At 35.9% G+C, this 12654-nt stretch overlaps 1 protein-coding gene across 1 annotated transcript in view; it reads left to right on the top strand.

Annotated features, from left to right (window-relative positions):
- Positions 1 to 12654, top strand: part of LOC128231320 (uncharacterized) — a 31276-nt gene that overhangs the window by 10717 nt on the left and 7905 nt on the right. The window contains exons 3-7 of the mRNA XM_052943978.1: positions 7690 to 9290; positions 9639 to 9687; positions 10243 to 10340; positions 10906 to 11031; positions 12110 to 12255. Of these exons, the coding sequence (XP_052799938.1) occupies positions 7690 to 9290; positions 9639 to 9687; positions 10243 to 10340; positions 10906 to 11031; positions 12110 to 12255 (2020 nt within the window). The remainder of the gene's footprint in view (positions 1 to 7689; positions 9291 to 9638; positions 9688 to 10242; positions 10341 to 10905; positions 11032 to 12109; positions 12256 to 12654) is intronic.

The following is a 12654-nucleotide window of genomic DNA, read 5'->3' on the forward strand; positions in this document are numbered from 1 at the left end:
TTAATTCAGGGCATCATGTACAGACATATGGTTTTGGTTACGGACCCTACGTAACATAGCATGGAATGTTTAGATAAGGATAATACATACCTAGAGCATCACTGGAACCAACACCTTTAGTGTTTTCCATTTGAAAGGACTTCTTGCTGGAATCTGACCGACTATTCCCCAAAATAAGCCATTTTCTTAGCTGATTCCATCATTACAGCTGGACTGTTGTATTTCTTAGAAAGGCGGTTGTTTTGGATGATGCAATAATTCATCACAAATATTGTTGCATCAGCCGTTTTATTGGTATTTTCCAATAGTTAAAAGATGATGCAATATTGCACAATAAAAAAATTGCTTTTACCATGAAAAAATATAAGGAAATATGCTATTGAAAACAATGGAAATTTCAAATCAAAATTTGAAGGCAGATTTTGTAGTGTCCGTAACATTAAATATGTAAAAAAATGCAACTTAAAATCAAAATATTCCAAAAATATTTCAGCCATTAAACATACTCATACAGAGGTTTTTATTTGTGGAATGCCACATTTCTGTCATTAATACATATGTAGATACAAACCCATGGTTACGGACTCTACAGATTTTTTAACCCTGAAAATCTTACAGGTGAACCTCCTTCTTTTTAAGAATGTGAATCATGAATGCCCAAAGCAACAAAAAATTGGAAGTTTGATTAATAATCAGTCTTACAAAACAGTTATCACTTGTAAATGGGTGAATTTTCAATGTTTTTCATGCATATAACAAGGGATACTTATTGTGATTTTGAAAAATTGGCAAAAGCACCACTTTATGTTAATAAGTCATATTTTCTGTAATAATTTGTCTATTTTCTTGATTTACCCACCAAAATTTAGCACTTGAAATTTTCTATAAGCTGAGGTAATGCATTTTTTCCAAATCATCATGCAAAATAGATATATAACAGTTTGAATATATAAAAAAATCAAATGAGACAGCATAACGCTTGAAAATGGCCATTTTTGGGATATGTTTTTTGCTGTTACTCGAATACAAATTGATATTTTCACTTGAAATTTGGAGGCCAGCAGGAGTTGACTAGGTTACATGCTTTGGCTGCAAAGAATTAAGTTTGAAATCACACACTTTCCTTCAATCTATGTATAACAACCAAAAAATATAAAATGGACAAATACCGTGTTTTAGCCGATACCATGATAAATTGCAACAGCAAAGTGTCTGTTTTGTTAAGTCATACCATGATAAATTGCAACAGCCGGTGCCTTAATGATATGACTGATACAATGAGATGAGGTTAAATATATTCATGTCCAAACGACTACATTTTTTCTTTACCACCAATCTAGCAACTGAGCCAGATAACATTACATCCTTCTGCTATATTGATCCAATCAAGGACCAGCTGGTGCTTTTAAACACTTTCTGCAGTTTATTATTACCAGTACAATTAAAAGTTTTAATCTGATAAGCAGGATTTTCACTGAAATTTTATCGTTTGATTAACTGAATAAATTGTTCATAATCTAAAATGACTAAGTGTATTGGTGTTTCCTTTATTATGCAAGCTTTTAATTGAACGAGGAAAACCGGATTTACAGGTATAAACCAATTTAACGAGATATGAAATTTTGTCTTATTGCCAGTTCACAGTCAAGAGCGTGGTCATGGTTTCTACACCATCACAACCAATGAACCATGTTAAGGTTTTGAATAAATGATCGTCAGATCGTTGGAAAATTAATTATCTATCAGTAGTCAGAATCAGCACATTCTGGCTTTTACCAAGCAAGGTTGTTGTTTTTTTCAAATTTTTGATGCCAAGCAATAGTATATGAATTTGGGATGTTCATACAAAAGCCTTATTTCGATGACAGATCTTTCAGAAGGAACTTGAATCAATATTAAGATGGGTGCATTTACTTGATAATTATGTGTTATTAAACTAAAATTATTGATTCTTGAATGGTGTTGCTTTCATTTTCAATAAGATGCAAATGAGAATTCAGCATACAAATTTCTGTTTTGCATTTAGCTAGTAAAAAAAGAAAGCATGCACTTGAAGTTTGTTTTAGGCAGTCAGAAATGTGTTATCAAAGCTATTTAAATACTTGTTCCCATTAAACATTGTTCGTCAGTGAACTAACAGTACTTTTAAAATTCAAGTTTCAAGTTTTATTGGCAAATCAGCATTTTGCCTTTAGCCATATACAAATGATATAAACAGCTATATGGCCAGATATAAGATAGCGAAATTAGCTAGGTCAGTTTCATTGTATATGTAATAGTTAGATGGCATGAAGTAAAATCTTAATGGTTAAAAATGGTCTTAGTAATCGAGAAGCGAACAAGCCCCTCTTTATTATTTAGATTTCACTGCAGGTTATCTTACAGAGTTAGAATACAACCTCTGGCTGATTGGATGATTGATTCAGCGCAATATGGGCACAGGGAGTGTATATAGGATGAGTTGCAGTAGGCGACCTTTAGTTTAAACACTTGGGAAGTTGATTAAGCCTAGTACTTAATGAATGCCTATCTGCAATTTCACTGGCTGAAAATGTAGGTTGTACTATTGATTCATAAATTGTTTTAATATTTATTATGTAGTTGAGTGGCAATATTATTTTTTTTAAATGTTTAACATCCAAAGCATAAGGAGGAACTTTAATCTTAACTAAATTTTGCACATTTAGTCTTTTTTCTTCAATGGAATTATGGAGTGATTGCTGATTTAATTATTTAGCAAGCCTCTGACAAGAAACAGTACGGCCCCAAAAAATGGTTTGGTTAGGGTTACATTGTGCATCCTTTTCAAAAACAGGTAGGGTAGGTAGGCTTGAGGCTTTATATACGAAAGTTATTTCATCATTGGAGCATGGTGTTAAAGTAATCATCTATATCAAGCATGGTTTTAAATTACATGTTAGAACACACTTAATTTTTTTTCAAACTGACTATAAAAATGGTAGAGTCGGCACCTATATCCTAGGAAGTGTCGGGTAACCCGAATCAAATATTTTTGTTTTTTAAGGCCTAGTCATAAATTGGTTTTATAATGTAGTTTATGAGTTTGTGTTTAAGGCAAATTGCGGCTGGTTATGAGACATTTGCTTTTAGCATTTACGTTTAAGGACACTTTGCTGCAGAGCTGGAACAGGGTGCTACGGGTGAAAAGGGCACATTGTTCAGGGCCATAAAGAACTTTTGGAAATTTTAGGAATTGTGTTGATTTGAAATAATATTAGGTTTTGATTGCCATTATGTAATGTTTGTATGTATTTATAATCTTATTATCAGTTTTGATCAAAACTAAAGAAATATTTGACAGTCTTAAGCATTTAATCCAAAGAAGATTGCCAATTCTGGTCTCCATAAGGGCAGAAGGGTGCTACCAAAAAAGACAGGGTGCAGCTGCCTTCCATAACTTGGTAGTTAAAACCCAACTCAAACACAGAGTAAGATTGTATTTGTTTTTGCTCCAGAAAAGTTCATTGCTGTGAGTTTGGTGTTTCAAGTAGCCTATATTGTGAGTTACTGAAATAAAACATGTACAAGGCATGAATTCTTTATACTTCAAACTGATTTCTCTTATAATTCTTGGAATAATTGGATATATGAGCTCTTGATATTCATGTTCTCGATTATTTTCCAGTAAAGACTTGATACAGCAAATTAAGCATAAGATCCCATTACAGCTTAAATGTAATTTTCCTGCTGACAGATTTGTATTCCTGTAATTTGACAATCAGGTTGGAAAATTGTCAAAATGAATGAATCATAAGTCATGTATTAGCTGACATGGCCGTTTAACCAGGTTTTCATGGAAACCCAATTATTATAATTATTGTGTCCAAACTTGGTATGAAAGAAGAGTTTATGGAGATTTTTCATCAGATTGTTTTTGGGGTCCCTTGGGTCAAGGTGAAGGTCATTGTAACAACTAGGAAAAGTTTATGAATACCTTTCATCGAATTGTGTTTGGAGCCCCTAGGGTCAAGGTCACTGTTACTCAATTAGAAAACAGTTAAAACTGTATATCTTTAGTTTGAGTTGACATTTGGTGACAAAACTTGGTATATAGTATGAAATTATGGAAACTTCAATGCGATTGCTTTTGGGGTCCCTTAGGTCAAGGTCAAGATCAATGTAACTAAAAAAACACAAAAATAAACAGTTAAAACTGAATATCTTTAGTTTGGGTTGATATATTGTGACCTTACTAAGTATATAAGATGAGATCCTTCATTGGATTGCTTTGGGGCTCCTAAAATCAAGGTCAAGGTAATTGTTTCTTAAAATAGAAAAAACAGTTGAAACTGAATTTCTTTACTTTGGGTTGGGATATTGTGACCAAACTTGAAGACCTTTCATGGGATTGTGTTTGTGGCACCTAGGGTCAATGTCACTGTGGCTAAAAATAGAATAAAATATTTTCAGTTAAGGTTGACATTTCGTTACCAAACTTGGTATATAGGATGTGTTTAATGAGACCTTACATGAGATTGTGCTTAGGGCCTTTTGTCAAGGTCAAGGTCATTGTTATTAAAAAGGAAACTGTTTGAAACTAAATATGTTGAGTTTGGGTTAACATATTTTGACCAAACTTGGTACGTAGGAAGAGTTTATGGAGACCTTTCTTTGGATAGCTGTTTGGGGCCCTGAGGGGCCCTGGGGTCAAGGTCACTGTTACTAAAAGTAGAAAAATGGTTGAAACTGAATATCTTTATTATGGGGGTGACTTATTGTTACCAAATTTGCTATATATAGGAAAAGTTTATGGATTCCTTTCATAGCATTACACTTTGGGCCGCTAGGGTCAAGGTCAATGTCACTTGCCAAAAAAAGAAAAACGGTTGAATATGAATATCTTTACAATTCTCACAACACAAGCTGACGTTCTTCTGTCATTCATTGAAAACCTTGTTTCATTGCATTGCAATGTTTCCTTTTGGTATTAAAATGGTCTTTTCAGTCAAAACCATAATCATTAAATGCATTTAAATCTGATAAGAGTCTGTTTAGTATGGTTCTGGATGGTTTCACTTACATATAACTTTATGATACTTAATTACTCATTGAAGCTTGTTTAGAAAAAGAACTAGATAGAGCACTTTGATAGAGCATTTGTTTTGACAGGCAAATATCCCTGATATTGTATTTTCTTCTTATAAAATAAGCTTTATAAATTGGCACAAAATTGGGCTGGCAGGCAGATGTCAGTAAGAGTTTTTGTTGAATTTTTTTCTGTGTCAAAAATACAACAGTTTTGATCTGATCATAATGAAACTTTTTCAAAATATGTGTCAGCATGATATTTATGACCAGTGTGAATATGGGTCATCTCTGGTCAAGAACTAGATCATAAGGTCAAATATTTAGACACAATTTTGTGGTAAGTTTCTTATTCCTGTCACAAATTCACCAGTGTTCAACCAAGAAACTCTGTCAGAATATTTCTCAGCAGAAATGTATAACCATTTTTAATGCGGGTAATCATGGGTAAAACATTGGGTCACTAGGTCAGATCAAGAACAAATTGTGTTCATAAATTCAAAAGTGTTTATCCAACTTAATGCAACTGAATATTTATTTAAAAAAAATAAGACCCAAAGTTCCTTTTTTCGTTCAAAAATTCAACAGTGTTTATCCATTTGTTTTGAAACTCAGTCAGAATATGAGCATGATATTTAGGTCCAGTATGAATATGGGTCACCTTGTGTCAAAAACTAGGTAGCTTAGACAAGTGTGAATATGGGTCTTCATCATTAATTCTTATGCCCCCAAAGGTGGGCATATTAAAATCCCACTATCTGACAGTCTGTCCGTCCGGCTCAATTTCTTTCTCTTGCATGGACAGATTTAGTAATAACAAGAACTGTGTCCCTACCTTTAAGGTCAAGGTCCCTTTTAGTGTTTGTTTGAAATTGAATGCTGCATGTAAGGACCAAGAGTTTAGGTGGTCGAAGCTGTAACTTTCTCTAGTACAGGCAGATTTAAAAATAACTTCCCACATGAGTTTGACATACCAAGACGACACCAAGTCACATGCCACATGTTCTGGGGCGGAACTCAGAAGAACCACTCTCACTGACACTTAATGAGTTAATCCCCTGTAATTACATATTGGTTCAGATATACTTGAGTGCAAGGTCTTTGGTATTCACAGATTTGAGTCAGATTCAAGTGTATTTGCATGGGTGGGACATTTGTGTGCGCTCGGCTAGGCCACTTGAACTGTCCTTGAGGACTGCTTGTGAAAATGAATTGAATGAGTGTAAGTGTAAAATGGACATGACAAGTGGAAAAACAGAATATATCTGAGATTTGCAACAAATAAGGGAAATCCTCATTCTTAGACAATATTTAATAGATCGGAATAATCCATTGGAGTACTTCAATAACGTGGACTTCTATAAAAAAAAAAATCAAATTTTCAAAAGCGTGCACCAATCACCAATCCTATTGTTTTGACACGTTCTGATTTTGAAACCCCAGCAAACTTGGTTATTGCATTTTATGGCAGCTTTAAGGTTCAATGCCGCAGGTTCGTTTCAAAGCGTGGTTTGAGGACTGATATGTATTTTCCAGCCTACAGTCAGTTGTATTGAAGTTACTGTGTTATCCGTCATGCATAGCATCGCGACATGGGGGACGTCATACAATTCTTAACAGGGAATGTCCGTCTAGAAACCCTGAGAGAAGGTTCAAGAACATTGGAGGCATACCAGGCATTGTTGGCTGTATCGACTGCACACACATTGAAATAAAAACTCTTGTTATACAATAATTTATGGACTACCATGCATGTACATATCAGTACATATTTTATGATTGTCATATATTATCATTAGAAGTAGTAGTGTGTTTTTTTCTTCTTCTTCCTTCTTCCCCATAAGAAGTAGATTCATTTGCTTATTCTTACCCTGGGCTATATTTTTTGATAAAGAGTTTACAACTTTTATTTTCAAATGCTTAGATCTGCTTCATGCAGATTACAAAAGCAAGATTTACATGTATACAAATACATATTTAAAACATATGTTATAATGGTAAAAGGCTACATATTTAAAACAGCAACAACAAAAATCATGCATTAAAGAGCATTTTGCCTCAGTTTTTTACACTCCAAAATGTTTAATTTGTTTTTACTATTTCTGTTAAGATTTAAACTTCAGTTTCAAAATGATATACTAGTATGTTTGTTGTCGCTTTTTCTAACAAAAAGATGCCCACATCTCAAATAAACATATGTTTACATTGTATACTGTAAACACCCCCACAATCAAACAGATAATCCCATATGATCATGAATATATACATGTATATGTAGTGTATTGGTCACTTGATAAAGTGGAGAGTTAGCAAGGCATGTGAATACTTGGTTATCACTTGAGTGTCACTAACATGAATTTGGTTGGAGTGTAAGTGAGAGTGCTTGTTCTGAATTTGGCCCATACTGTTTGTTCACACTGGAATGCTGAAAATAAGGACTACTACCCGGTAGTATAGGTGGTCTGGGCTTCAACTTTTTCATGTACTGACCTTGTTCATTAGTCAATGTCAATGTCTTTCAGGGGCAATCATCACATACTGTGACAGCACTTGTTTCTATACACATTTGTCAAATTGTTCGTTTGGTTTACTGGGTTTCCACATTAACTCCTTGTATTTCATTTTCCTGTGTTGTGTTTGCAGGTCTGGGACTGCAGAGGAGTGACAGTCTAGCAACATGTACCAACAGATTGAGCATTGATGATGACGGTACAAAGTCCTTGAGTAGTTCTTCCACCCTGCTGGACACACAGGGGATGGGGAATGGCGGGACAGACTGTACCATTTACCCTCAGTCTGGGGATGCCAACATGGCACTGGATTTGTCTACGAGATCTGATGGTCCCAGTAGCAAGGCTAGTGGTGACAATTGTGGGACTGTATCTGGCTCGCATTCCAACACTCCGGTAAACTCTGGTGGTGGATTACAACAGATAGTAGACACATGGCCCCCGGCTGCTGCTTCTTGTGCAGACGTGATGCCCCAGGCAGGGTTGAACACTTCCAGCGACCACCAACTAATTGTTACCTCTTCCACCTCTTCAGTGGCTGGAGATAAACATCCCTTTCACAGCTGGCCAAATCTTGATCTGAAAAATGACAAACCTGATTACCTTCGGTCAAATTCTGCAACTGATTCGAGTATACTATGCACAAATTCCAGTAGTGATACATCAATGACTAGTGTGGCTAGTGTGAGCAATAGTATCGCCAGTAATATGCCAATTACATACAGTTCATTTGATCAAGCAACTAAATGCACCTGGGACACAGTATCTGCACCAGGATGCATTGCTGTAACTAGCAGCAACTCCTTGGTTGTGGTATCAAGCATAGGGAATAGTGTGCCATACCAGACACCAGATGTGTTGACTACTAAGCCTGACCAGCTGCCTGTGAGTTCTAGTGTTGTAACTAATGTGAGTGCAACTGCCCCGCACGGTCATTCCGCACCAGGAGTTAGCACCCTGGGAAGCAATCAACAGCCCTCGAGTCTTTCATCAGATCTGTTTGCATCTTGTCGCAACTTATTGTCCTACTTGGACTTATTTGCGCCAGACAATAATAAAGATAATCAAAACACATCTGTCCCAACTGCAAATAATATTCCGCCAAACAATGGATCACGTTTTGTCAGCCATTATCCAGGGGACTCCTCAAACGGCCAAACAACTCCTACCCTTGCATGCATGCCCAGTTTTGGTGGCTACACACCCACAACATCAGTGCAGGGTTCGACATACTTCCGGTATCCTTCCATGTTTATGGATTCCAGCACATTGACTAGCAGCAGTATTTCACAGACGGGTACCAGTCCAACCAGCAGCGCAGGGCACCAGTCTTTCCCACCATTGTACAATCCACTTACGTTACCTCTTTCGAAACAATCCATGACTTTAAAACGGTCTCTATCCACATCTGGAGTATCAGGATATGTTTCTGGTGCAAGGTTGGGAAGAACCTCGCGCCAACAATCATGGTACTCAGATTCCAACTCTTCAAAATCCAATCAGACAGCGCAGTCAATATTCGGTCCGAGGAGAATGTCAGACGATTTGCCGAGAATTCCCTCCCCTACCCATCCACACAGCCTTCCCCCGAAGAAGCAGCGTCGATGCTACACCTGTGCCAAGTGTGGAGTGAATCTGAACGGGGAGAAATCGTCACAGTGTGGAGTTGGCCATCACACGTGTTCATGCTGCCTTGAGGACCGCGTGAAACTCGTTCTCACTGGGAAGGCCAAGGTTAGTACAGTGAAGAGTTGTATAAATCTGATTTACTTAATTGCATCTAAATTGCCGACTATCAGATTTTATAGCATGAACATTTAGCATACACATATAGGTAAGACAGACAGTTTCTTTATTCATAAACCATCATTGAATTTTCAGGTTTTTCTTGTTTTTCAAGGAAAAATTACGGTATTGACGTGTTTTTGTCAAGACATATTTGCTGATTAAACTGCTTTTATATTTTTAAATACTCGGATAGAGGAATTTCTTGATACTAACATAATTCATGTATGTTTAGCTTGGTAATTACAATCTTCTCCATTCATAATGAAGAATTATGGACTCAAACTTATTTTTCAGGAATCTGTGAAATGTTTGAATGATGCTTGCAACAACTACTACCCCATTTGTAAGTATTTTTCCTACTTGTATATATCAACCATCAGTAGATGTACTTCTTGTATACCTTTATTGTTTTCATGATTTCTTCCACCTTATCTCCTCAACTTGTTTATAGTGCTCCAGCCAGGAATTGAAAAGGACAGGGTGCTAGGTCAGAAAGGGCACTTTTGATGCAGATTTAATGAGCCTTAATATGAAGATGAAAATACTGATACATGTATTGATGTATAAACAAAATCCTCATCTTTGTTATACCTACGATTACTTTGTTTGACAGAAGAATATATTGCATCCATTCCACATGCCTTTGTTTATCAAAAAACTGATCATCTAACAAGAAAATCTCTCCATTAGTTTAACAGTTGTCAATATGTGGTTTGGCATCATTTTGGTTTTAACCAGTACCGGTATACAGTTTTCCCTGTATACTTCTAATCCACAGCAATGGTAGTTTTGTTTTTTTGTAATGTTACAAAAGATAACTGGTATCTTTTAAGGCCTATTCTTTAATAATTGTGATAAGTGAATGGAATTGTGAGTAAATACTATGATTGTTTTTTAGATGAGCTACGTAAGTCTCTGCCTGCCATGGTGGTGGAGATACTTGAGGACAAACTGGACAAAGATTACGTCGACTGCATTTCTGACATGATCTTAAAGGTACATTATGGGGTTGTTTCATCAGTGTTTTGTTTAATTTATAATTTTTTGGGTAATCACTTTAGAAAAGCCTGATATTCTGAGTTCTGATAACTGAAGTTGCATACTGAACATCATCCTAGGAACACTGGCCTTGTCATTCAATTATGTAGGTATGTTGTATTCATTAACATGGTATGTGTATACGGTTATTTTAAAGCAAACAGCTATGTACTTTATCAAGATAAAACTTACATAATGTAGTTACGTGGAACAGTTAGAGAAAAAACATGGTTAAAGAAGCGTTAAGATGTTTTGGAGAAAAACATGAACAAAAAGAGATATTTAAATCATAAATGTGACTTTTCACATCGGAGGAGACTCATTGCTCAAGGTGGATATTTAGTGTAAAAGAGTCATTAATATATTATTCTAGTTCAGTTATTTCTGATGCAATAAGGAATGCTTTTTTTCTAAATCTACAGCCAAATCTTGGCAAAAATTCTGGGGATGCAATACACATGTTCTTTAAGGTAAAGTGTAAATGCATGTTACTTGTTATGGTTTATTGTTGTTTTACTTACAGGCTGCGGAAGAGGAGATGGAGATTGGGGAAGGAAGTCTGCCCGCCCTCGAGACCACGCCTGACAGACAATTTGAGGACTGCCCTGGACACTGGGATCCCATGAACGAAATAGATGTTAACAAAAAAGTAAGCCTTTCTTTAGTTCAATACTAGGGAATTGCAAAGTGTAGCTTTGAATTCACTGTTTGCATCTTCAAACATTAAAATGTTACCAAAATAACTCAAAATAAAAGTTAAAAACGTTTGGTAAATAAACACAACTCAAGCATAGCACCTTCCTACACTCCTACACACACTGCATGTATTGAAGGTCATGTTTTGACTGATTAAATTGTATAAAACCTTTGTTTTTAACCACGTTTACACATAGTGAAACCTGGTTTATAGAATGACATACCCAGTACATCATTTTTCGGAAGGGTGGGCGTTTTTGGGTCAGTGGGCGGCGTAAGAACTCACCTATGAAACTAAATTACTTCAGTTTGGATTGCCATATTGTGACCAAACTTGGTATGTAGGAAAAGTTTATGGAGACCTTTCATTGGATTGTGTTCGGAGGCACAAGGGTCAGGGTCAAGGTCAAGGTCATTGTTACTAATAGTAGAAAAACAGTTGAAAATGATTGTTTAGTTTAGGTTGACATATTGTAACCAAACTTGGTAAGTAGGAAGAGTTTATGAAGAGTTTTCATGGGATTGCCTTTTGGGCCTCTTAGGTCAAGGTTAAGGTCACGGTTACTTAAAATAGAAAAACAGTTGAAACTTATTATGTTTAGTTTGGGTTAACACATTGAGACTAAACTTTTAATTAGGATGAGTTCTTTTCATGGGATTGCATTTAGGGCCCATAGGGTTGTTACTGAGTATCTTCAGTTACAGTTAAATATTATAACCAAACCTTTGAAACGGAATATATTTAGTTTGGGATGACATTTTGTGACCAAACTTGAAAAATAAGAGTTTTTGGAGACCTTCAATGGGATTGCATTGCATGTGGCCCCTGAGGTCAAGAAGAAGGCCACTGATACTAAAAAAGAAAAACAGTGGAAACTGAATATCTTCAGTTACAGTTATTTTTTATAACTAAAGCTTGTAATCGTTCGTAAAATAGAAACTTGTTTCAAGGAATTTCGCTATAAGTTTTTGCTGAAAGCCATTCTCACCCGTGTATAACAAGTTCTCATTTATCTGTTTCTATTTTCCAGGGCTATGTGCAGGTCATGCTTGAGGTTGGAAGTCCCGAGTATGAGGAAGTTACGCTGCGGTTCTTCGAATCAATGGTCGACCACAACGTGGAGGTCACAGCTGTTTACCGTATACAGAATCCCATACAGTGGAAATATTACACTGTGTATGTACTGTAGAATGTTTTAATGTCATGCGCTCAAAAATCTAGGAAAATACTTGTAAAATTGGCCAAAATTAAAAGGTGCAAACAAAGAAAATTGGAAAATGTTAGAAGGCGTATTTTGAGTGTATTGATATAAACTTAACTGACCTATTCTTACAACTTGAATGTAATTCATCAGGGAAGAATAAAATAGGCCGTCTTGATTTACTGCTTGATGTACATGTTCATTGTGTCACCTGCGAAGAATAACAGACACAGGAATAACTTTGTTTGTGAGTCTTACTTAGAGTCTTCATTCTTGGTATGCACATTGGTCTACCCAGTAGATGACCTCTATTATTTTGGGGTCAATAGAACAAAGGTCAAGGTTACCTTAAATAGATAAATTATCAAGCGCTT

This window comes from Mya arenaria, chromosome 4 (genome assembly GCF_026914265.1).
Source record: "Mya arenaria isolate MELC-2E11 chromosome 4, ASM2691426v1".
Taxonomy (NCBI): Eukaryota; Metazoa; Mollusca; class Bivalvia; order Myida; family Myidae; genus Mya; species Mya arenaria.